Source organism: Capra hircus, chromosome 3 (genome assembly GCF_001704415.2).
Source record: "Capra hircus breed San Clemente chromosome 3, ASM170441v1, whole genome shotgun sequence".
Lineage (NCBI taxonomy): Eukaryota > Metazoa > Chordata > Mammalia > Artiodactyla > Bovidae > Capra > Capra hircus.
In genome coordinates, this window is record NC_030810.1 from 119,344,078 (window position 1) to 119,367,655 (window position 23,578).

At 39.4% G+C, this 23,578-nt stretch overlaps 1 protein-coding gene across 6 annotated transcripts in view; it reads left to right on the plus strand.

Annotated features, from left to right (window-relative positions):
- The window catches only part of DCAF6 (DDB1 and CUL4 associated factor 6), a 190,009-nt gene continuing 166,495 nt past the window's right edge, over nt 65-23,578 (plus strand). For 5 of the 6 annotated variants that reach the window (XM_018046451.1, XM_018046452.1, XM_018046453.1 and 2 more), the window contains exon 1: nt 65-415. In XM_018046451.1, the coding sequence (XP_017901940.1) occupies nt 319-415 (97 nt within the window). In that variant the 5' untranslated portion in view covers nt 65-318. The remainder of the gene's footprint in view (nt 416-23,578) is intronic. The other variant, XM_018046454.1, reaches the window with a different exon arrangement.

Sequence of the window (23,578 nt, forward strand, 5' to 3'; positions counted from 1 at the left end):
GTAGAGAACGAGGAGAGGGAGGAGTCGAGGCCGCCTCCGCCTCCTCCTGTAGGAGGGGGTGCCGAGGGAGGGGACTGTTGCTGATCTCTGGTTGTTCTGGGTAGTCTGAGAAGGAGTATGAGGCGAGCTCCAGCCCGGGTACGGCCGGACTTCTCAGGCGAAGGCGCTGCTGCCGCCACCGCCGCTGCCATCTAACTCGCTGCGCTTGAGAGCCCCGGCTCGTGGATGGTGCCGTTGCGGCTCGGGTGTTGATCCGCGTGTCTCTTCCCCTCCTCCCCTCCCCCACGCGGTGGTCTCCCCTCCTCCCCTGGCAGAGCCATGTCTCGGGGTGGCTCCTGCCCACACCTGTTGTGGGACGTGAGGAAAAGGTCCCTCGGGCTGGAGGACCCGTCCCGGCTGCGGAGCCGCTACCTCGGTGAGCGGGGGCCCCGGGGCAGGGGCGCGGAGGTGGCCGCCCAGAGGTGGGGGAGGGGGCCGCGCCGCGGGGGCTGTGGGAGACGGGACCGCGTCGGGGCGGGGGCGTCCCGGAGACCCTGCGGTGCCGGGTGGCCCTCAGCCGACGGAGCCCGCGCCCTCGTCGTCCTCCCATGGCTAAGTCACTCTTTCGTGCTGCCAGCCGCCGCCCTGGTCGGGTTTTCCTCCGGGGGCCGGACCTGGGGCGGACAGTATTGGCCGGGAAAGGTGTTGGCATCGTTTCAGGAGTGGGACTTGGGGGAAGACTTGTCGAACCTCCCGGAGCTGCCGCGTTTAGAGCAAAAGTTGGCGCTTTGGCTCTTCAGCGATCTCCCGGCTCCGCCGAAGGACCTAAGTTTGTGTTGACCCCCCCTCCTCTGAAGTCTCGGCTGGGCTTAGGTGTCGGCGGCGACGCGTTGACCACCCTCGGGGACTCCACGCTCCAAACAGACCGGGGGTAAACTGTTCTGCGGCTCCGAGCCAAAACCTAAAAGTGATAGCTGAGCTGTCCCCACCCCCGCGCGCTTTCCCAGTTGGACTCTGCTGTTCAGTCGTTTAGATTGCTTTAAGGAGGTGTAGGGTTTCGCGTTCCCATTCCCACACCGGCGAAGCACTTGGCATTTACTGTTTCTTAGTTAAGCTTTCTAAAAACAACCTTCGATACTTGAGGGAACGGTAGTCCAGTTTTTTTTTTTTTTTTTGGTATAAGTGGATTTGTGAGGATTCTGGGTCACGCCTGAGCTAAAAGTGGATGGATTTAGTAAGAGTCTTTTTCTTCCTTCTTCTGCAGTCTTCTCGTTACTCTTTATTCTTTCTTTTTTATTTTTAATTTGAAGGCAAGACAACATCATTAAATTTCTTTTCTTACCAATTTTGTCACTTTTATCTTAGGTATTTGTCGATGTCATTTAAATGCTTTAAATGTCATTTAAATGATTTTAAGTCAAATGGTTTTGGCTTAAAAATCAATGAAAGAAATTGAAATCTCGTTACACCTCATAGTTCGGGTTTGTGATTATTTGAGAGAAGTTAACAGGTATTTTTTTCTTTCCTCCTGCTTTTTAGTGTCTCAAGTGACATGAGTACATTATCCTTGTAAAAATGAAGCACAAATTCTTATGAGTCCTCTCACTCGTTTCACACACACACCCTTAGAGAGGTAACATGCTCTGTTTCCTGAATATTCTTCTAGACCTTTTCCTTTGAATTCTCACAAGCACATGTGTACGTGTAGAAATGCTGTAGGAGTGTGTATGTGTGACCGGCATGTATGGTGTCATATTGTAAATATTGTTTTGCAGCTTGCTTTTACATTACATCTTGGAGATCTTTGCATGGTCGTAGAGATAAATCTGTCTGTACAGTCTTTTAAACTGTTGCGTAGTATTTAACAGTATGAAGGTGTCAAGGTTGACTCAGCCTTCTTTTTTTCTGTACGTTTGCTGTTATTAACAGTGAACATCCTTGTATCAGTACGTGGTTTTTGTGCATTTGTTCTAGGATAAGTACATGGAGTGGTGATTAATCTTTTTAAAATTTAATATGAACAGAGAGTGCTTGTTTAAATCATTAACTTAAAAGATGTGCAGTATTTCTTTTAATATTTACTTGCTGAGAAATAACAATTTTAGTTTAATAAAAAGAATACATGTTCTACATGAATGAATTTATATGTGGTCTTTTATTGCAATTAGTTGGAGCATTTGAATGAGTAGTAATTATATTTAGTTTTATTATTAATGTTTTCTGCTGGCTCAGTTCAATTGTATCTATGATAGAGTCAATTAAAATATAGTAAGATCATAAATTTTCTTTTTCCCTTCCTCTTCTAGCTCCATAATGGAAGTGAAGTTTGTCTTGGGTGGAGGGAAATTGGAGAATGTGACTTCACTGTCTTTCGTAGAAAGTCTAAATTGCAGATTTTCAAACATGTATATTTGTACAATGAATTCCATATCTTACATAGTATTTTAAATGTGCTAGTAATATATACTTTATAATTATCGCATTCTTGAAACGGCTTCCTTTAAAAGTGGGTTTTTTTAAGTATTAAATAGTTTGAAAAGTAATTTCTTGGCCTTAGGAGACTTTCTTTATACTTTTAGTTTATCTAGCTCATCCACACTCCAGTGCTAATCTTGGCTTAGCATTCAGGAAACAGCAAAATCCACATTAGCACTGTCTGAATTAATGAGATTTTCTAAAAATAATGTTAAAAAATTTATTTATTTGGTGCACAGGGCCTTAGTTGTGGCATGAGGGATCTTCTGTCTTTGTTGCAGTATGATGATTCCTTAGCTGTGGCCTGCAAGCTCTTAGTTGCTGCACATGAGATCTAATTCTCTGACTGGTCAGTGATTGTTGCCTGGTCCACCTGCATTGAGAGCTTGGAGTCTTAGCCATGGGACCACCAGGGAAGTCCCCCAGCAATGATATTTTGAAGTACTCATAAAATCTTTTTTAAAAGCCCCCTTTTAAAAAGGGTTTTATAAAGTAAGTGGATTCTCTTTTTTTGGAGACTTCAGTATTTAAACATTTTGATTGTTTATAATATCATAGGTTAAATATTTCTCTAATTATCCATTATATGTATTTCTAATAATGAATTACTTCTAAATAACAGTAAAATGGGATAGAAGCTACTGACATTTTTTTTGGTAACATATGCATTTCAAATTAATCATAGCATGTATCTTTTGAATAGTAGTATTGAAGCATTACAGGTGATTTTATTAAAATTTGGTTAATTATCTCTTTTCCTCCTGTCAAAGAACATTATTTCAATAGAAATTTGTGTTTCAAAATTTGGGAAGCTGGAACACACCATGTGTGTTCACATGGTCAGGTTCTAAGTCTGGTGGAGGCCTGCTTCCTGGTTCATAACCATCTTTTCACTGTAACCTCACAAGGCAGAAGAGGTGAGCTAATTCTCTGGGGTCTTTTTTATAAGGGCCCTAATCCAAGTCTTGGAGAAGGAAATGGCAACCCACTTCAAAATTCTTGCCTGGAAAATCCCATGGACAGAGGAGCCTGTTGGGTTACAGTCCATGGGGTTGCAAAGAGTCTGACACGACTGAGCATGCACACACCCAAGCCTAATCACCTCCCCAAAATTCCTGTCTCCTAATACTAATACCTTGGGGGTTAGAGTTTCAGCAGAGAAATTTGTCCGGAGGAGGGGGTTGGGGGAATAGGAACCACTAAGCCAGTGACAACTTTATCGTGAAGGTTGAAGTATCTCTTGTAAGGGGATTAGAATGTCTCTGTCCTTTGAATATCATTAGTCAGTATGTATTGAAATGGTTAATTTTGCATTTAGATTAGTCTTGTAGTGTGTCTTGAGTACATCTATATTCCAACTTACAAAGTTCTGCATAAAGTGTTGCAAAGTTACAATATATTTTATAAGGGTCAGAAAATTTTGAGTTTTGCCCCTTTGTTAGCTACTGGGAAAAGTAAGTGAAATATTTGTATTTTGTTTCCTTAGTCTTAAAAAAAAAATCTCAATGAAAGCTGAAAAATGTCTGATTTTAATAGTGAATGACAGGTATGACAAATATATGTTACAGAATATATTGATAATTCCTGAAGATTAGGCCACCAAATGCATATTGTTAATCATAGCAATGGCAGACCATTGACTAGCTCTGTTGTAGATTTCATTCCTACCTGGTATAGAATTAAAGTGTTTAAAAGGGATAGGAACTTCTGATAGCATGGAATTTATATTACAGGTATGTTTTATGTCTGTTTTTCAAATGTTTTGACCATTATCCAGAGTAATAATACATTTACATGGCAATTTGTGATACACACATAACTAAAAAGATTTCCCAAATGACATTTAGCCTTACTAGGTATGGTGCTGGAGCAGGAAATGGCAACCCACTTCAGTGTTCTTGCCTGGAGAGTCCTGTGGACGGAGGAGCCTGGTGGGCTGCTGTCCATGGGGTCGCATAGAGTCGGATATGACTGAAGCGACTTAGTATGCATGCATGCGTTGGAGAAGGAAATGGCAACCCACTCCAGTATCCTTGCCTGGAGAATCCCAGGGATGGAGGAGTCTGGTGGGCTGCCGTCAATGGGGTTGTACAGAGTCAGACACGACTGAAGTGATGTAGCAACAGCAGCAGCAGGTATGGTGCATTTTGCTTTCATATAATGTTAAAAAATGTTGGTGTTTACCCAGTAGAATATCCACTAATGAATTTTGGCTTGGGGTTTGCAAAACTACTAGGTGGTGTGTGTTTTTTATAATTGTAACTGAATGTTAGGGTGACTGATTTAGGGTGGCAGATTAAAAAAAATTTTTTTTGAATACTGCTGATAACTAGTGAAGACATAGATAATAAAACTTTAAATTTATACTTTGGCAAAGAATAAGTAGGGTAGGACACTTAAATCCTTGGCTTTTTTCCTTTTTTTCCCCCTATGTCCTGAGGCCTGTGGGGTCTTAGTTCCCCAACCAGAGATTGAACCCAGAGCCTTGGCAGTCAAAGCCCAGAGTTGTAACCACTGGACTGCCGGAGAATTCCTAAATTCTTGTTTCTTGAGTAATACTTACTATGGGATTTCTGAGTTGTGTGGTAAGTGTGTTTAACTCTGTAAGAAACTTTTTCAAAATAATCATACCATATGGCATTCACATCAGTAATGTTTGAGAGTTCTAGTTGTTCTTCTCATCAACACTTGGCATTATGTCTTCTTAATTTTAGCTTTTTTTTTTTTAAATTTTAGCTTTTTAAATAGATATGTAGGTATACTGATACCATTATTATTTTAATTTGCATTTGATTTAATTCTCATGATTAATGATTTTGAGTATATTTTCATGGCTTATTTGCCATCCATATACTTTGGTTAAATATTCTGATTTACTTTCTTAATATTGTAATACTTTATATAGCCTTTGATAAAAATCCTTAACCAGATAATGTATTTTGCAGATATTTTCTCGTGTCTTGTCTTTTTCTTGACAGCATCTTTTATAGTTCATGCTTTTTTGTGTGCTATTTAATCTTTACCTAAGTAAAGATTAATCTTTACCTAATCCAAGGTGACAGAGATATACTATGCTTTTTTTCTAGAAGTCTTCTATTTTTGACTCTTACGTTGTGGTGGCTTCTCTTGTTACTGAGCACAGGCTCCTGGCATGTGAGCTCAGCAGTTTTGGCTCCGTGGCTCTAGAGCATAAGCTCAGTAATGGTGGAGCACAGGCTTGGTTGCTTCATGGCATGTGGGATCTTCCTGGATCAGGGACTGAACTCACGTCTCCTGCATTGACATGTCGATTCTTTACCACTGAGCCATGAGCCTGGATTTTATGTGGATGATTATGTCATTGTGTATTGAGATTTCTTCCTGGGAATTCCCTGGCAGTACAGTGGTTAGAACTCCATGCTCTCGCTGCTGAGGGCTTGGGTTCAATCCAAGGTTAGGGAACTGAGCTCCCACAAGCCATGTGGTGTGGCCAAAAAAAAAAAAAAAAAAAAAGATTTCCTCTTTTTCACCTCTGTTGTTATTTTCTTCCTTTTTACAATTTTATTGCTTAATTGTACTTAGGATTCCAGTAGAATCTTGAAGTAGTAAGAGTGGAGATCATTGCTTTATTCCTTGTCCTAGCAAGAATTCAGTCTTTATTAAATATGTTGTTGACTGTAGGTTTTTGTAGGTATCCATTGAAGAAATCCCTTTCTGCTCTTAAATTGCTGAGAGTGTTTATCATGACTGGCTGTTGAATTTTGTCAAGATTTATTCTGTTGAGTTGATTATATGATTTCTTTTTCATAGATTATATTAATACATTAACAGTGATTTGTCTTTGAATGTTGAAGCAACATTCAATTTGTGGGCTATACATCTTTATGTATTGCTGGTTTCACTTTTGGTAACAATTGGCTGTTTTTGTTCATTAAGGCTATTAGCCTACAGTTTTCTTGTTATATTTTTGCCTGCTTTGGGTGTCCGGATAATGCTGGCCTCATAAATGAGTTGGATGTATTCTTTTTTCCTGAAGAGTTTGTGTAGACTTGAAATTACTCTTTCCTTAAATGTTTGATAGATTTCATCATTGAAGCCATCTGGGCTTGGAGTTTTCTTTGTGGGAAGGTTTTGTTTGGTACTTCTAATTTTGAGATAACTGTGGATGCATATGCAGTTGTTAGAAATAATACAGAGAGAGCCCATATACCTTTCAATCAATGCCCCAATGGTAATATCTTGTACAACTATTGATATATTAATGTATCACAGTCTTGAAATTGACATAAATTGAGAAATCTTTCCCATTTCCCCAGTTTTATGTGTGCGTTTGTGTATTTTGTACCATGCAATTTTAATATTGGTTTTAATTAATTTTAATAAATTGTCAATTAATGTTAATAGATTAAAGTGGTTACCAGCATGTTTAAGACATGGAACAGTTCTATCACAATAATTCTTTGTGATACCATTTTTAATCACAGCTACATCCTTTTCTCCTGACTGCTAACCCCTGGTAACTACTAATCTCTATTTCTATAATTTTGTCATTTCAAGAATGTTATATAAATAACATGTTGTTATGTAATATTATAAATTGGGGACTTCCCTGGTGGCTCAGTGGTAAAGAATCTGCCTGTCAATGTAGGAGACATAGGTTCAGTCCCTGGGTTTGGGAAGATCCTGTGGAGAAGGAAATGGTGACCCACTCCAGTATTCTTACTTGGGAAATCTCATGGACAGAGCAGCCTGGAGGGGTTGCAAAGAATCAGACCTGACTTGGTGACTAAACAGTAACAAATGTTTTAAATAACAGCATGTAAACTTTTGAGATTGAGTTTTCACTCTGCACATAATTCCATTAAGATCCATCCAAGTTGTGTGTGTCAATAGTTTATTTCTTTCTATTGTCGATTATTATTTCATGATATGGATATATGACTAATCATTCATTTGTTGACTGATGTTTGTATTTTGTTTTCAGGTTTTGACTATTAGAGAGCTGTTAAGAGTATCCATATGCGGGTTTTTGTATGAACATAAATTCTCATTTCTGGGATAAATGTCCAAGAATTGTAGTTATTGCACTATATGATAAGCACATTGTTTACTTTTGTAAGAAACTGCCATATTTTTTTTCCAGTATGGCTGAACCATTTTATGTTCCTGTCACCCACGTATGAGTAATCTATTTTCTCTGCATCATCACCAGCATTTGGTGTTGCTGTTGTTTTTTATTTAGTAATTCTCATAAGTATGTAGTAATAAATTATGGTTTAAAGTCATAATTTCCTTAAAGGCTGAATTGAACATTTCTTCATATGCTTTTCCTTTTTTAACAATCTTTATATTTTTTTCTACTTTTTAAAAATAGAAATTTTAGGGCAAATGTAATTGTTGTTTCGGTCCAAAGTCTCAGCACATCTTTATTAATCAAAATAGGAACCATTACAATCAACATATTTTTGCTGATGAGAAATAAGTTAATCTTGTAGCATAAAACTCTGACTCTTGGAAAGCATATTCTGCATCCTGTTGGTTGTGGAAGCATTTTCCCTGCAAAAAGTTGGGATGCTTGAAGAAGTGCTAATTGGTTGGCAAGAGGTCAGGTGAAAATGGCATATGAGGCAAAACTTGGAAGCCCAGTTCATTAACTTTTAAAGCATTGGTTGTGCGAGGTTTGGTTGGATGTTGGAGTAGAGAAGAATTGGGTCCTTTCTGTTAACCAGTGTTGGCTGTAGGAAGTGCAGTTTTTGATGCATCTCATCTATCTGCTGCTGAGTATCCTTCTCAGATGTAATGGTTTCGTCAGGATTCAGAAATCTGTAGTTGATCAGACTGGCAGCAGACCGCCAAACAGTGACCCTGGCCTTTTTTTGGTACAAGTTTGGGTTTTGGAAGTGCTTTGGAGCTTTTTGGTCCAACCACTGAGCTGCAATCCAGCCATTGCTGGTTGTTGGATAAAATCCACTTTTCACCTCATGTCACAGTTTGATCGAGAAATGGTTCATTGTTGCATAGAATAAGAGAAGATGACACTTCAAAATGATGAACTTTGGATTTGTGGTCAGCTCATGAGGCACCCACTTGTGGAGTTTTTTCACCTTTCCAATTTGCTTCGCAAATGGTTCACCGCTTAGAAGGATTGGCATTGAGTTCTTCAGCCATTTCTTGTGACGTTGTAAGAGGATCAGCTTCGATAATCCACTTAGTTGGCCATTGTCAGCTTCCAGTGGCCAACCACTGTGCTTCTCATATTCAGGGCTCTCATCTCCTTTGCAAAATTTCTTGAACCACCACTGCACTGTAGTGCAGTGCATGTATATTTTTGTTAGCAGTTCCTGGGCAAAGTGCACTGTTGACGTTGTGAGTTGTTTCCACTGCTTTATGACCCATTTTGAACTTGGGTAAAAAAAAAATCACTCAGATTTGCTTTTTGTCTAATGTCATTTGTCTATAGTCTAAAATAAATATAAAATAAACAGCAAGTAATGCCATTAGCAAAACAACATGAAGTGAGAAGTGTGCATTAAGTAATGTGTAACATAATCACATTTATTTAAGAATGTATTTCCATATCAAACAGCAAACGTCCATGATTCAAAACCTCCGTTACTTTTGCACCAACCTAATATTTAAAATTTAAGTATGACAAAACAAGGCCCACTGGAGAGGGGAATGGCAGAACACTTCAGTATTCTTGCCTTAAGAACCCTGTGAACAGTATGAAAAGGCAAAAAGGTATGGCACTGGAAGATGAGACCCCCAGGTTCGTGAAGGTGTTAGTTGCTCAGTCATGTCTGACTTTTTGCAATCCCATGGACTGTAGCCTGCCAGGCTCCTCTGTCCATGAGATTCTCCAGGCAAGAATGGTGGAGTGAGTTGCCATTCCCTTCTCCAGGGGTCTTCTGGATCCGTGGATTGAACCCAGGTCTCCTGTATTGTAGGCAGGTTGTTTACTGGCTGAGCCAAGAGGGAAGCCCTGGTAGGTGTCCAGTATGTTACTGAGGCTGGGCCAAAATGGAAATGTCACTCAGCTGTGGATGTGTCTGGTGGTGAAAGTAGTCTGATGCTGTAAAGAACAATATTGCATAGAACCTGGAATGTTAGGTCCATGAATCAAGATGACTTGGATGTGGTCATACAGGGGATGGGAAGAGTAAATATTTTAGGAATCAGTGACTAAAATGGATAGGAATGGGTGAATTTAATTCAGATGACCATCATATCTACTGCTGTGGGCAAGAATCCCGGAGAAGAAATGAAGTAGCCATAGTGAGCAAAAGAGTCTGAAATGCAGTACTTGGGTGCAATCTCAAAAACTACAAAATGATCTCAAAGCATTCAACATCACAGTAATCCAAGTCTGTGCCCCAACCACTAATGCTGAAGAAGCTAAAGTTGAATGATTCTATAAAGACCTACAATACCTTCTAGAACTAACACCAGAAAAGATGTCTTTTTCATCATAGAGGACTGGAATGGAAAAGTAGGAAGTCAAGAGGTACCTGGAGTAACAGGCAAGTTTGGCCTTGGAGTACAAAATGAAGCAGGGCAAAGTCTTAACAGTTTTGCCAAGAGAACACTCTGGTCATAGCAAACAGCCTCTGGCAACAACACAAGAAGTGACTCTACACATGGACATCACCAGATGGTCAATACCAAGATCAGATTGATTATATTCTATGCTGTCAAAGATGAAGAAGCTCTGTACAGTTAGCAAAAACAAGATCGGGAGCTGACTGTGGCTCAGATCTTGAGCTCCTTATTGCAAAATTCAGGCTTAAATTGAAGAAAGTAGGAAAAACCACTAGGCCTTTTGATATGACCTAGATCAAATCCATTACAGTTATACAGTGGAAGTGACAATGGAGGTTTGTAACAATGGAGGTGGTGACCAAAACCATCCCCAAGAGAAAGGAGTACAAAAAGGCAAAATGGTTGTCTGAGGAGGTCTTACAAGGAACTGAAAAAGAAGTGAAGCAAAAGGCAAAGGAGAAAGGCAAAGATATACATAACTGAATGCAGAGTTCCAGAGAATAATGAGAAGATATAAGAAAGCCGCCTTAAGTAACAATGCAGAGAATTAGAGGAAAACAGTAGAATGGGAAAGACTAGAGATCTCTTCAAGAAAATTGGAGATAACAAGAGAACATTTCATGCTAAGATGGGCACAATAAAGAACAGAAACAGCAAGGACCTAGGAGAAGAAGAAGAGATTAAGAAGAGGTGGCAAGAATACACAGAACTATACAAAAAAAAGTCTTAATGACCAGGATAACCACAATGGTATGGTCACTCACTTAGGGCCAGACATCCTGGAGCATGAAGTCAAGTGAGCCTTACGAAGCATTACTAAGAACAAAGCTAGTGGAGGTGCTAGAGTTCTAGCTGAGCTATTTCAAATCCTAAAAGATGATGTACTCAATATGTCAGCAAGTTTGGAAAACTCAGCAGTGGCCAAAGGACTGGAAAAGGTCAGTTTTCATTCCAGTCCAAAAGAATGGCAATGCTAAAGAATGTTCAAAATATTGTACTAGCTCTCATTTCACATGCTAGCAAGGTAATGCTCAAAATCTTTCGAGCTAGGCTTCAGCAATATGTGAACTGGGAACTTCCATATGTACAAGCTGGGATTCAAAGAGGCAGAGGAACCAAATTGCCAACGTTTTTTGCACCATAGAGAAAGCAAGAGAATTCCAGAAAAATATCTATTTGTGCTTCATTGCTATGAAATGAAAACAGCCTTTGACTGTTTGAATCACAACAAACTGGAAAATTCTTAAAGATGGAAATACCAGATCACCTTACTTGTCTTCTGAGAAACCTGTATACAGGTCAAGAAGCAACAATTAGAACCAGACATGGAACAACAAACTGGTTCCAGATTGGGAAGAGTACATCAAGGCTGTATATTGTCACCTTGCTTGTTTAACTTATATGCAGAGTACATCTTGCAGAATGTTGGGCTAGATGAATCACAAGCTGAAATCAAGATTGCCGGGAGAAATATCAGTAACCTCAGATATACAGATGATAGCACTCTAATAGCAGAAAGCAAGGAGGAACTAAAGAGCTTCTTGAAAGTGAAAGAGGAGAGTGAAAAAGCTGGCTTAATACTCAATATTCAAAAAACTTAAGATCATGGCATCTATTCCCATCACATCATGGCAAATAGATGGGTGAAAAATGAAAACAATGACAGACTTGGCTTCCAGAAGTCACTGTGGACAATGACTGCAGCCATGAAATTGGAAGACACTCCTTGGAAGAAAAGCTATGATATACCTAGACAGTGTATTCAAAAGCAGAGACATCACTTTGTTGACACAGGTCTGTATAGTCAAAGCCGTGGTTTTTCTGATAGTCGTGTATGGATTAGAGCTGTGGTGCTGGAGAAGACTCTTGAGAGTCCCTTGGACAGCAGGGAGATCAAACCAGTCAATCCTAAAAGAAAGAAACTCTGAATATTCATTGGTAGGACTGACGCTGAAGCTGAAGGTCAAATACTTTGGGCACAGGATGCAAAGAGCCGACTCATTGGAAAAGATCTTGATGCTGGGAAAGATGAGGGCAAAAGGAGAACGGGGAAGCAGAGGATGTTATTGTTGCATAGCATCCCTGACTCATTGGATATGAATTTGAGCAAACATTGGGGGATAGTGGAGGACAGAGGAGCCTGGCATGTTGCAGTCTATGGGGTTGCAGAGAGTTGGACAGAACTGAGCTACTGAACAAAAAGTTCAGTTCAGTTCAGTCGCTCGGTTGTGTCCAACTTTTTGCAACCCCATGAATCGCAGCACGCCAGGCCTCCCTATCCATCACCAACTCCCGGAGTTCACTCAGATTCACATTCTTTGAGTCAGTGATGCCATCCAGCCATCTCATCCCCTGTTGTCCCCTTCTCCTCCTGCCCTCAATCCCTCCCAGCATCAAAGTCTTTTCCAATGAGTCAGCTCTTCGCATGAAGTGGCCAAAGTACTGGAGTTCAGCTTCAGCATCATTCCTTCCTAAGAAATCCCAGGGCTGATCTTCAGAATGGACTGGTTGGATCTCCTTGCAGTCCAAGGGACTTTCAAGAGTCTTCTCCAACACCACAGTTCAAAAGCATCAATTCTTCGGTGCTCAGCTTTCTTCACAGTCCAACTCTCACATCTGTACATGACCACTCGAAAAACCATAGCCTTGACTAGACGGACCTTTGTTGGCAAAGTAATGTCTCTGCTTTTGAATATGCTATCTAGGTTGGTCATAACTTTTCTTCCAAGGAGTAAGCGTCTTTTAATGTCATGGCTGCAGTCACCATCTGCAGTGATTTTGGAGCCCCCAGAAATAAAGTCTGACACTGTTTCCACTGTTTCCCCATCTATTTCCCATGAAGTGATGGGACCAGATGCCATGATCTTCGTTTTCTGAATGTTGAGCTTTAAGCCAACTTTTTCACTCTCCTCTTTCATTTTCATCAAGAGGCTTTTTAGTTCCTCTTCACTTTCTGCCATAAGGCTGGTGTCATCTGCATATCTGAGGTTATTGATATTTCTCCTGGCAATCTTGATTCCAGCTTGTATTTCTTCCAGTCCAGCGTTTCTCATGATGTACTCCGCATAGAAGTTAAATAAGCAGGGTGACAATATACAGCCTTGATGTACTCCTTTTCCTATTTGTAACCAGTCTGTTGTTCCATGCCCAGTTCTAATTGTTGCTTCCTAACCTGCATACAGATTTCTCAAGAGGCAGGTTAGGTGTTCTGGTATTCCCATCTCAGAATTTTCCACAGTTGATTGTGATCCACACGGTCAAAGGCTTTGGCATAGTCAATAAAACAGAAATAGATGCTTTTCTGGAACTCTCTTGCTTTTTCGATGATCCAGCGGATGTTGGCCATTTGATCTCTGGTTCCTCTGCCTTTTCTAAAACCAGCTTGAACATCAGGAAGTTCACGGTTCACATATTGTTGAAGCCTGGCTTGGAGAATTTTGAGCATTACTTTACTAGCGTGTGAGATGAGTGCAATTGTATGGTAGTTGGAGCATTCTTTGGCATTGCCTTTCTTTGGGATTGGAATGAAAACGGACCTTTTCCAGTCCTGGGGCCACTGCTGAGTTTTCCGAATTTGCTGGCATATTGAGTGCAGCACTTTCACAGCATCATCTTTCAGGATTTGAAATTGCTCAACTAGAATTCCTCCACATCAAAATATGTGTTGCTGGTCAATTAGGTTGCTTCTACATCTTGACTAGTATAAATAATGCAGCAAAGAAAATGGGAGAATATATTGTTTTAGTTACTGCTTTTGTTTTCTTCGGAAGATACCCAGAAGTGAAATCGCTGGATAGTAAGGTAGTCCTCTTTTTAGTTTTTTGAGAAACCAGCACATCGTTTTCCATAGTGACTGTGCCAGTTTGCATTCCCACCAGTGTGGCTTCCACAGTGTGGCTTCCTGTCTTTCACATCCTCTCACACACTTACTTGTTATCTTTTTAATAATAGCCATTCTGACAGGTGTGAGATGATACCTCATGTGATTTTGACTTGCATTTCTCTGATGTGTATTGATGTTGAGCATCTTTTCATGTGTGAATTGGCCATCTATATGTCTTCTTTGGGAAAAGGGTCTATTAAAGAAAAAAAGAAAATGCATATTTAGGTCTTCTCATTTTGTAGTTGGGCTTTATCTTGATATTATGTTGTATAAGTTGTTGGTATATTTTGGATATTAACCCTTTATAAAATACATTGTTTGCAAAAATTTTCTCACATTCAATTGGTGACCTCTTAGTCTTGTAGATAGACTTCTGTATTATGCAGAAACTTTTTAGTTTGACGAAACCGTTTATTTTTGCTTTTGTTTTTCTTGCTGAGGAAACATAAGAAAATTACTAAGACTGATGTTGAAGAGCATACTGCCTATGTTTTCTTCTAGAAGTTTTATGGTTTCAAGTCTGACATGTAAGTCTTTAATTCATTTTAAATTTTTGCATATAATGTGAGAAAATTCGTTCAGTTTGATACTTTTGCATGTAGCTGATTTTTTCTTCCTTTTAAAAAAGTTTTTAGTATTTTTTAATACCAAAGACATTTTGTTTTGGGGTATAGCCAATTAACAACGTTGTGATAGTTTCAGGTGAACAGTGAAGGGACTCAGCCATATAGAAACATGCATCCATTCTTCCCCAAAAGCCCCTCCCATCCAAACTGGCCCTTAACATTGAACAGACTTCCATGCGCTATTCAATAGGGTTTTGTTGGTTATCCATTTAAATATAGCAAGTTTACCACACCATTTATTGAAGAGGGTTTTACCCTCCTTGTATATTCTAGCCTCCTTTGTCGTAGATAGATTGACTCTACATATGTGTGCATTCATTTCCAGGTTTTCTATTTTGTTTCATTGTCTGTATCTGTTTTTATGCCAGTACAATACTGTTATTGCATTAGCTTGTAGTATAGTTTGAAATCAGAGTGTGATACTTTCAGCTTCTTAATAAAGATTGTTTTGATTATTTGGGATTTTTTGTGTTTCCGTACAAATTTTGAAATTATTTCTTCTGTGAAAAATGCCATTTGTGTTTTGATAGCCATTGGATAAAATCTGTAGCTTGCCTTGGGTAGTATGAACATTTTAATGATATTAATTCTTTCAGGTCACAAAATCATTATAATTCCAATTGTGTCATCTTCAATTTCTTCTGTCAGTGTTGTATAGTTTTTTGAGTCTTTTACCTCCTTGGTTAGATATATTCCTAAGTGTTTTATTCTTTTTGATGCAGTTGTAAATGAGGTTATCTTCTTAATTTCTTTCTCTGATAGTTCATTGAGTATATAGGAACAATGGGTTTCTGTATATTAATTTTGAGTCCTGTTACTTCATTGAATTCATTTATTCTGACAGTTTTTTGATGGCATCTTTAAAACTTTTTTTGTATAGTATCATGTCTTTAGCAAATGGTGATGGTTTTACTTCTTTCTTTTATTTAGATTCCTTTTATTTTTCTTGTCTCGTTGCTTTGTCTAGTATGTCCTGTGTTGAATAAAAATATCAAGAGTGAGTATCCTTGTCTCATTCTTGAATTTAGGGGAAATGATTTTAGGTTTCCTCTATTGAGTATGATGTTAGCTGTGGACTTGTCAGTGCAGTGGGCTTTTATTACATTGAGGTGTGTTCTCTTCATACCCATTTTTTTTATAATAAGTCATTATAAATTAAGTCACAGTCTTTCTCTGCATCTGTGAAGATGACCACATGATGACATGGTTTTTATTTTTAAATTGGTTAATACGGTGTATCCCCCATCTCCACCAGGGCCTTACTCCTATCCAGGCTAGGAACAGGGCTAGGAAAGAGAGTAGGGTTTGATTCCTGGTATTGTCAACACTCAGAAGGTACTCAATAAATGAATAAATGGTGCGGCACTCTCGCTACGGGCAAGCCTAGAGAGCCTTCTTCAGCCTGAAGTGGCATCAGCTGGTCAGCTTGTGACATGTGGCTTGGCCTCTCACATTGATTGATTTGCAGATATTGAATCATGCTTGCATTCCTGGTATAGATGCAACTTGAATATGGTATATGATCCTTATAATGTGTTGTTGAGTTTGATGTGCTAATATTTTGTTGAGGATTTTTTGCTTTTGTGTTCATCAGTCATATGGGCCTATAATTTCCTTTTTTATTCTTGTATTGTGTTTATTAGGTTTAGATATGAAGGTGCCACCGGCTTCATAGAATGAGTTCAGAAGTTCTTCCTGTTTAGTTTTTTTGAATAGCTTAAGAATGATTATTAGCTCTTTTTTAAATGGTGGAAATTACCTGTCTGATCCTCAGTTCAGTTCAGTCTCTCAGTCATGTCCGACTCTTTGCGACACCATGGACTGCAGCACATCGGGTCTCCCTGTCCATCACCAACTCCCGGAGTTCACTCAGACTCACGTCCATTGAGTCAGTGATGCCATCCAACCATCTCATCTTATGTCGTCCCCTTCTCCTCCTACCTTCAATCTTTCCCAATGTCAGGGTCTTTTCAAATGAGTCAGCTCTTCGCATCAGGTGGCCAAAGTACTGGGGTTTCAGCTTCAACATCAGTCCTTCGAAGGAAACTCAGGACTGATTTCCTTTAGGATGGACCAGCTGGATCTCCTTGTAGTCCAAGGGACTCTCGAGTCTTCTCCAACACCACAGTTCAAAAGCATCAATTCGTCTGTGCTCAGCTTTCTTTATAGTCCAACTCTCACATGCATACATGACCACAGGAAAACTATAGCCTTGACTAGACGGACCTTTGTTGACAAAGTAATGTCTCCGTTTTTTAATATGCTCTCTAGGTTGATCATAACTTTTCTCCCAAGGAGTAAGTGTCTTTTAATTTCATGGCTGCAGTCACCATCTGCAGTGATTTTGGGGCCCCTAAAAATGAAGTCAGTCACTGTTTCCACAGTTTCCCCATCTATTTCCCATGAAGTGATGGGACCAGATGCCATGATCTTCGTTTTCTGAATGTTGAGCTTTAAGCCAACTTTTCACTCCTCTTTCACTTTCATTAAGAAGCTCTTTAGTTCTTCACTTTCTGTCATAAGGGTGGTGTCATCTGCATATCTGAGGTTATTGATATTTCTCCCGGCAATGTTGATTCCAGCTTGTGCTTCGTCCAGCCCAGCGTTTCTCATGATGTAATAAGCAGGGTGACAATATATAGCCTTGACGTACTCCTTTTCCTATTTGGAACCAGTCTGTTGTTCATGCCCAGTTCTAACTGTTGCTTCCTGACCTGCATATAGGTTCCTCAAGAGGCAGGTTAGGTGGTCGGGTATTCCCATCTCTTTCAGAATTTTCCACAGTTTATTGTGATCCACACACTCAAAGCCTTTGACATAGTCAATAAAGCAGAAATAGATGTTTTTCCGGAACTCTCTTGCTTTTTCGATTATCCAGAGAATGTTGGAAACTTGATCTCTGGTTCCTCTGCCTTTTCTAAAGCCAGCTTGAACATCAGGAAGTTCATGGTTCATGTACTGCTGAAGCCTGGCTTGCAGAATTTTGAGGATTACTTTACTAGCATGAGAGATGAGTGCAATTCAATAGTTTAAGCCTTCTTTGGAATTGCCTTTCTTTGAGATTGGAATGAAAACTGACCTTTTCCAGTCCTGTGGCCACCAAATTTGCTGACTGATGTATCGAGTGCAGCACTTTCACAGCATTGTTTTTTGGGTTTTTTTTTTCAGATTTAGCTCAACTGGAATTCCATCACCTCCACTAGCTTTGTTTGTAGTGATACTTCCTAAGGCCCACTTGACTTCACATTCCAGGATGTCTGGCTCTAGGTGCGTGATCACACCGTCATGATTATCTGGGTTGTGAAGATCTTTTTTGTGTAATTCTGTGTATTCTTGCCACCTTTTCTTAATATCTTCTGCTTCTGTTAGGTCCATACCATTTCTGTCCTTTATCAAGCCCATCTTCGCGTGAAATGTTCCTTGGTATCTCTAGTTTTCTTAAAGAGATCTCTAGTCTTTCCCATTCTGTTGTTTTCCTCTATTTCTTGGCATTGATTGCTGAGGAAGGCTTTCTTATCTCTCCTTGCTGTTCTTTGGAACTCTGTATTCACATGGGTATATCTTTGCTTTTCTCCTTTGCTTTTCACCTCTCTTCTTTTCACAGCTATTTGTAAGGCCTCCCCAGACAGCCATTTTGCTTTTTTGCATTTCTTTTTCTTGGGGATGGTCTTGATCCCTGTCTCCTGTACAATGTCATGAACCTCAGTCCATAGTTCATCAGGTACTCTGTTTGTGAGATCTAGTCTCTTAAATCTATTTCTCACTTCCACTGTATAATCATAAGGGATTTGATTTAGGTCATACCTGAATGGTCTAGTGGTTTTCCCCACTTTCTTCAATTTAAGTCTGAACTTGGCAATAAGGAGTTCATGATCTGAGCCACAGTCAGCTCCTGATCTTGTTTTTGCTGAGTTTATAGAGCTTCTCCATCTTTGGCTGCAAAGAATATGATCAGTCTGATTTTGGTGTTGACCATCTGGTAAAGTCCATGTGTAGAGTCTTCTCTTGTGTTGTTGAAAGAGGGTGTTTGCTATGACCAGTGCATTCTCTTGGCGAAACTCTACTAGTGTTTACCCTGCTTCTTTCCATACTCCAAGGCCAAATTTGCCTGTTACTCCAGGTGTTTCTTGACTTCCTACTTTTGCATTCCAGTCCCCTATAATGAAAAGGACATCTTATTTGGGTGTTAGTTCTAAAAGGTCTTATAGGTCTTCATAGAACTGTTCAACTTCAGCTTCGTCAGCATTACTGGTTGGGGCATAGACTTGGATTACCGTGATATTGAATGGTTTGCCTTGGAAATGAACAGAGATGATTCTGTTGCTTTTGAGATTACATCCAGGTACTGCATTTCAGACTCTTACATTGACTATGAGGGCTACTCCATTTCTTCTAAGGGGTTCTTGCCCGCAGTAGTATATATAATGGTTATCTGAGTTAAATCCACCCATTCCAGTCCATTTTTGTTCACTGATTGCTAGAATGTTGACGTTCACTCTTGCCGTCTCCTGTTTGACTGCTTCCAATTTGCCTTGATTCATGGACCTGACATTCCAGGTTCCTATGCAATATTGCTCTTTACAGCATTGGACCTTGCTTCTATCACCAGTCACATCCAGAACTGGATGTTGTTTTTTGTCTGATCCTAGACATTTGCTAATTCTTAGTTTTCTGATTGTTGACTCAATTTCATTACTGATAATTGGTCTGTTCAAGTTTTCTTTTTCTTCCTGATTCAATCTTGGGAGATTGTACATTTCTAGGAATTTTTCTGTTTCTTTTAGATTGTCCATTTTATTCCTGTATAGTTTTTCAGAGTAGACTCTTACGATCCTTTGTATTCTTTTTCATTTCTGATTTTATTGATCTGGAGTGTCTCTTTCTTTCCTGGTGCTTGACACTCCTTTAAGGTGTGTGGGTTTGGTCTGTCTTTTCAACAAACCAGCTCTTAGTTTCCTTGATCTATTCATTTTCTAGTCTTTATTTCATTGATTTTATTATTTATTAGCTCTTTCTGCTAACGGGTTTTGTTTCTTCTTTTCTTTAGTATCTTTTAGATGTAAAGTTAGGCTGTGTGGGTTTTTTCTTGTTTCCTGAGTTAGGCTTGTATCATTATAAACTCACCTGTTAGAACTACTTGTGTTGAGTCCGATAAATTTCTGGTTGTTGTGTTTCCACTTTCATTTGTCTTCAGGTGTTTTTTGATTTTCTCTTTGATTTCATCAGTGCTTCCATTGGTTGTTTAGTAGCAGGTTTAGCTGTCCTGTATTTGTGGTGTCTGGGGTTTTACTCATTATAGTTGATTTCTAGTCTCATAGCACTGTGTTTGGAAAAGATGTTTGATATGACTTCAATCTTTTTCTCATTAATTTTTTAATTGAAGAATAATTGCTTTACATAATTTTATTGTTTTCTATTAAACATGAAACAGCCATAGGTATACATATATCCCCTCCCTTTTGAAGCTCCCTCCCATCTTCCACCCCATCCCACCCCTCTAGGTTTATACAGAGCCCCTGTTTGAGTTTCCTTAGCCGTATAGCACATTCCCACTGGCTGTCTCTTTTACACACAGTAAGGTAAGTTTCCGTGTTCCTCTCTGCATGAGCTGCACCCTCCCCTCCTCTTCCTGCTCTCTATGTCTGTCTCCAGTGCTGCCCTGGAAGTACATGCTTCAGCAACATTATTTTAGTTTTCATATATATGCACTCAGTCGGTTCAGTCCAGTTGCTAAGTTGTGCATGACTCTCTGCGACCCCATGAATCACAGCACGCCATGCCTCCCTGTCCTTCACCAACTTCCGGAGTCCACCCAAACTCATGTCCATCGAGTCAGTGATGCCATCCAGCCAGCTCATCCTCTGTCGTCCTGTTCTCCTCCTGCCCCCAATCCCTCCCAGCATTAGGGTCTTTTCCAATGAGTCGGCTCGTCAAATCAGGTGGCCGAAGTATTGGAGCTTATCAGTCCTTCGAATGAACACCCTGGACTGATCTCCTTTAGAATGGACTGGTTGGACCTCCTTACAGTCCAAGGGACTCTCAAGAGTCTTCTCCAACACCACAGTTCAAAAGCATCAATTCTTTGGCGCTCAGCCTTCTTCACAGTCCAACTCTCACATCCATACACGACCACTGGAAAAACCATAGCCTTGACTAGACGGACCTTAGTTGGCAAAGTAATATCTCTGCTTTTGAATATGCTATGTAGGTTGGTCATAACTTTTCTTCCAAGGAGTAAGCGTCTTTTAATTTCATGGCTGCGGTCACCATCTGCAGTGATTTTGGAGCCCCCAAAAATAAAGTCAGCCACTGTTTCCCCATTTGTTTCCCATAAAGTGATGAGACCAGATGCCATGATCTTCGTTTTCTGAACGTTGAGCTTTAAGCCAACTTTTTCACTCTCTTCTTTCACTTTAATCAAGAGACTTTTTAGTTCCTCTTCACTTTCTGCCATAAGGATGGTGTTCCTTGCATATCTGAGGTTATTGATATTGATATATGCATTAGAATGCAATATTTATGGTTCTCTTTCTGACATACTTCACTCTGTATAATAAATTCTAGGTTCATCCAGCTCATTAGAACTGACTCAGATGTGTTTCTTTTTATGACTGAGTAATATTCCATTGTGTACATATACCACCACTTCTTTATCCATTCATCTGTCAGTGGACATCTAGGTTTCTTCCTGGTTCTAGCTATTGTAAATAGAGCTGCAGTGAACAGTGGGATACGTATGTCCATTTCATTTTTGGTTTCCTCATGGTATATGCCTCCCAGTGGGATTGCTGGGTCATATGCTGCTTTTATTCCTAGTTTTAAAAGGAATCTCCATACCATCTTCCATAGTGGCTGTATCAATTTACACTCCCACCAAGAGTGCAAGAGTGTACTCTTTCCTCCACACCCTCTCCATCATTTATTGTTTGCAGACTTTTTGATGATGGCCATTCTGACCAGTGTGAGATGATATCTCATTGTAGTTTTGATTTGCATTTCTGTAATACTGAGTGATGTAGAGCATATTTTCATGTGTTTGTTAGACATCTGTATGTCGTCTTTGGAGAAATGCCTTTTTTCATACTTTTTGATTGCGTTGGTTATTTTTCTGGTATTGAGTTGTATGAGCTACTTGTATATTTTTGAAATTAATCCTTTGTCAGTTGTTTCATTTGCTATGATTTTCTCCCATTCTGAGGGTTGTGTTTTCACCTTGCTTATAGGTTCCTTTGCTGTGCAAAAGGTTTTAAGTCTGATCAGGTCCCACTTGCTTACTTCTGGTTTTACTTCCGTTACTCTGGGAGGTGGGTCAGAGAGGGTTTTGCTTTGACTTATGCCGTCGAGTGTTCTGCCTATGTTTTCCTCTAAGAGTTTACAGTTTCTGGTCTTAGATTTATGTCTTTATTCCATTTTGAGTTTATCTTTGTGTATGGTGTTAGGAAGTGTTCTAATTTCATTGTTTGACATGTAGCTGTCCAGTTTTCCCATTTATTGAAGAGGCTGTCTTTGCCCCACTGTGTGTTCTTGCCTCTTTTGTCAAAAATAAGGTACCCATAGGGCATGGGTTTATTTTTGGGCTTTCTGTCTTGTTACGTTGGTCTTATATTTCTGTGTTTGGGCCAGTACCATACTGCCTTGATGACTGTAGCTTTGAAATATAATCTGAAGTAAGGAAGGTTTATTCTTCCAGCTCCATTCTTCTTTCTCAAGGCTGCATTGGCTATTAGGAGTCTTTTGTGTTTCCATATGAATTGTGAAATTATTTGTTCTAGTTGTGTGAAAATGCCATTGGTAATTTGGTAGGGATCACATTGAATCTGGAGATTGCGTTTGGTAGTATTGTCATTTTCATAATATTGATTCTTCCTACCCAGGAAAATGGAATGTCTTTCCATCTGTTTATGTCATCTTTGATTTCTTTCATCATCTTATTTTCTGTGTACAGCTCTTTTTTCTCTTTAGGAAGGTTTATTACTTGATATTAAATTCTTTTTGTTGCAGTGGTGAATTCGATTGATTCCTTAATTTCTCTTTCTAATTTTTCATTGTTAGTGTGTAGAAATGCATGTATTGATTTTGTATCCTGCAAGTTTGCAAAATTCACTGATTAGATCTAGTAATTTTCTGACTCTTATCTTTAGGGTCTTCTATGTACAGTATCATGTCATCTGTAAACAGTGAGAGCTTTACTTCTTTTCCGATCTGGATTCCTTTTATTTCTGTTTCTTCTCTGATTGCGATAGCTAGGAATCCCAGAACTATGTTGAATAATAGTGGTGAAAGTGGACACCCTTGTCTTGTTCCTGATCGTAGGGGGATTCCTTTCAGTTTTTCACCATTGAGAAAAATATTTGCTGTAGACTTATATGGGCTTTACTATGTTGAGGTAGATTCCTTCTATGCCCATTTTTTGAAGAGTTTTAATCATAAATGGGTACTGAGTTTTGTCAAAGGCTTTTTCTGCATCTGTTGAAATTATCATATGGTTTTTATCTTTGAATTTAATATGGTGTGTTACATTGATTGATTTGCATATATTGAAGCATCCTTGCATCCCTGGAATAAACCCAACTTGATCATGGTGTATGAGCTTTTTGATATGTTGCTGAATTGTGTTTGCTAAAGTTTTGTTGAGGATTTTTGCATCTCTGTTCATCAGAGATACTGGCCCGTTATTTTCTTTTTTTGTGTTGTCTTTGTCTGGTTTTGGTATCAGGGTGACGGTGGCCTCATAGAATGAGTTTAGAAGTGTTCCTTCCTCTGCAGGTTTTTGAAAGAGTTTTAGAAGGATAGGTATTAGCTCTTCTTTAAATGTTTGATAGAATTCTCCTGTGAAGCCATCTGGTCCTGGGCTTTTGTTTTGGGGGAGATTTTTGATCACAGCTTCAATTTCAGTGCTTGTAGTTGGGTTGTTCATAATTTCTGTATCTTCCTGGTTCAGTCTTGGAAGATTGAACTTTCCTAAGACTCTGTCCATTTCCTCCAGGTTATGCATTTTATTGCTGTATAGTTAGTCTCTTATAATCTTTTGTATTTCTGTATTGTCTGTTGTAACCTCTTTTTTCATTTCTAATTTTGTTGATTTGATTCTTTTTTT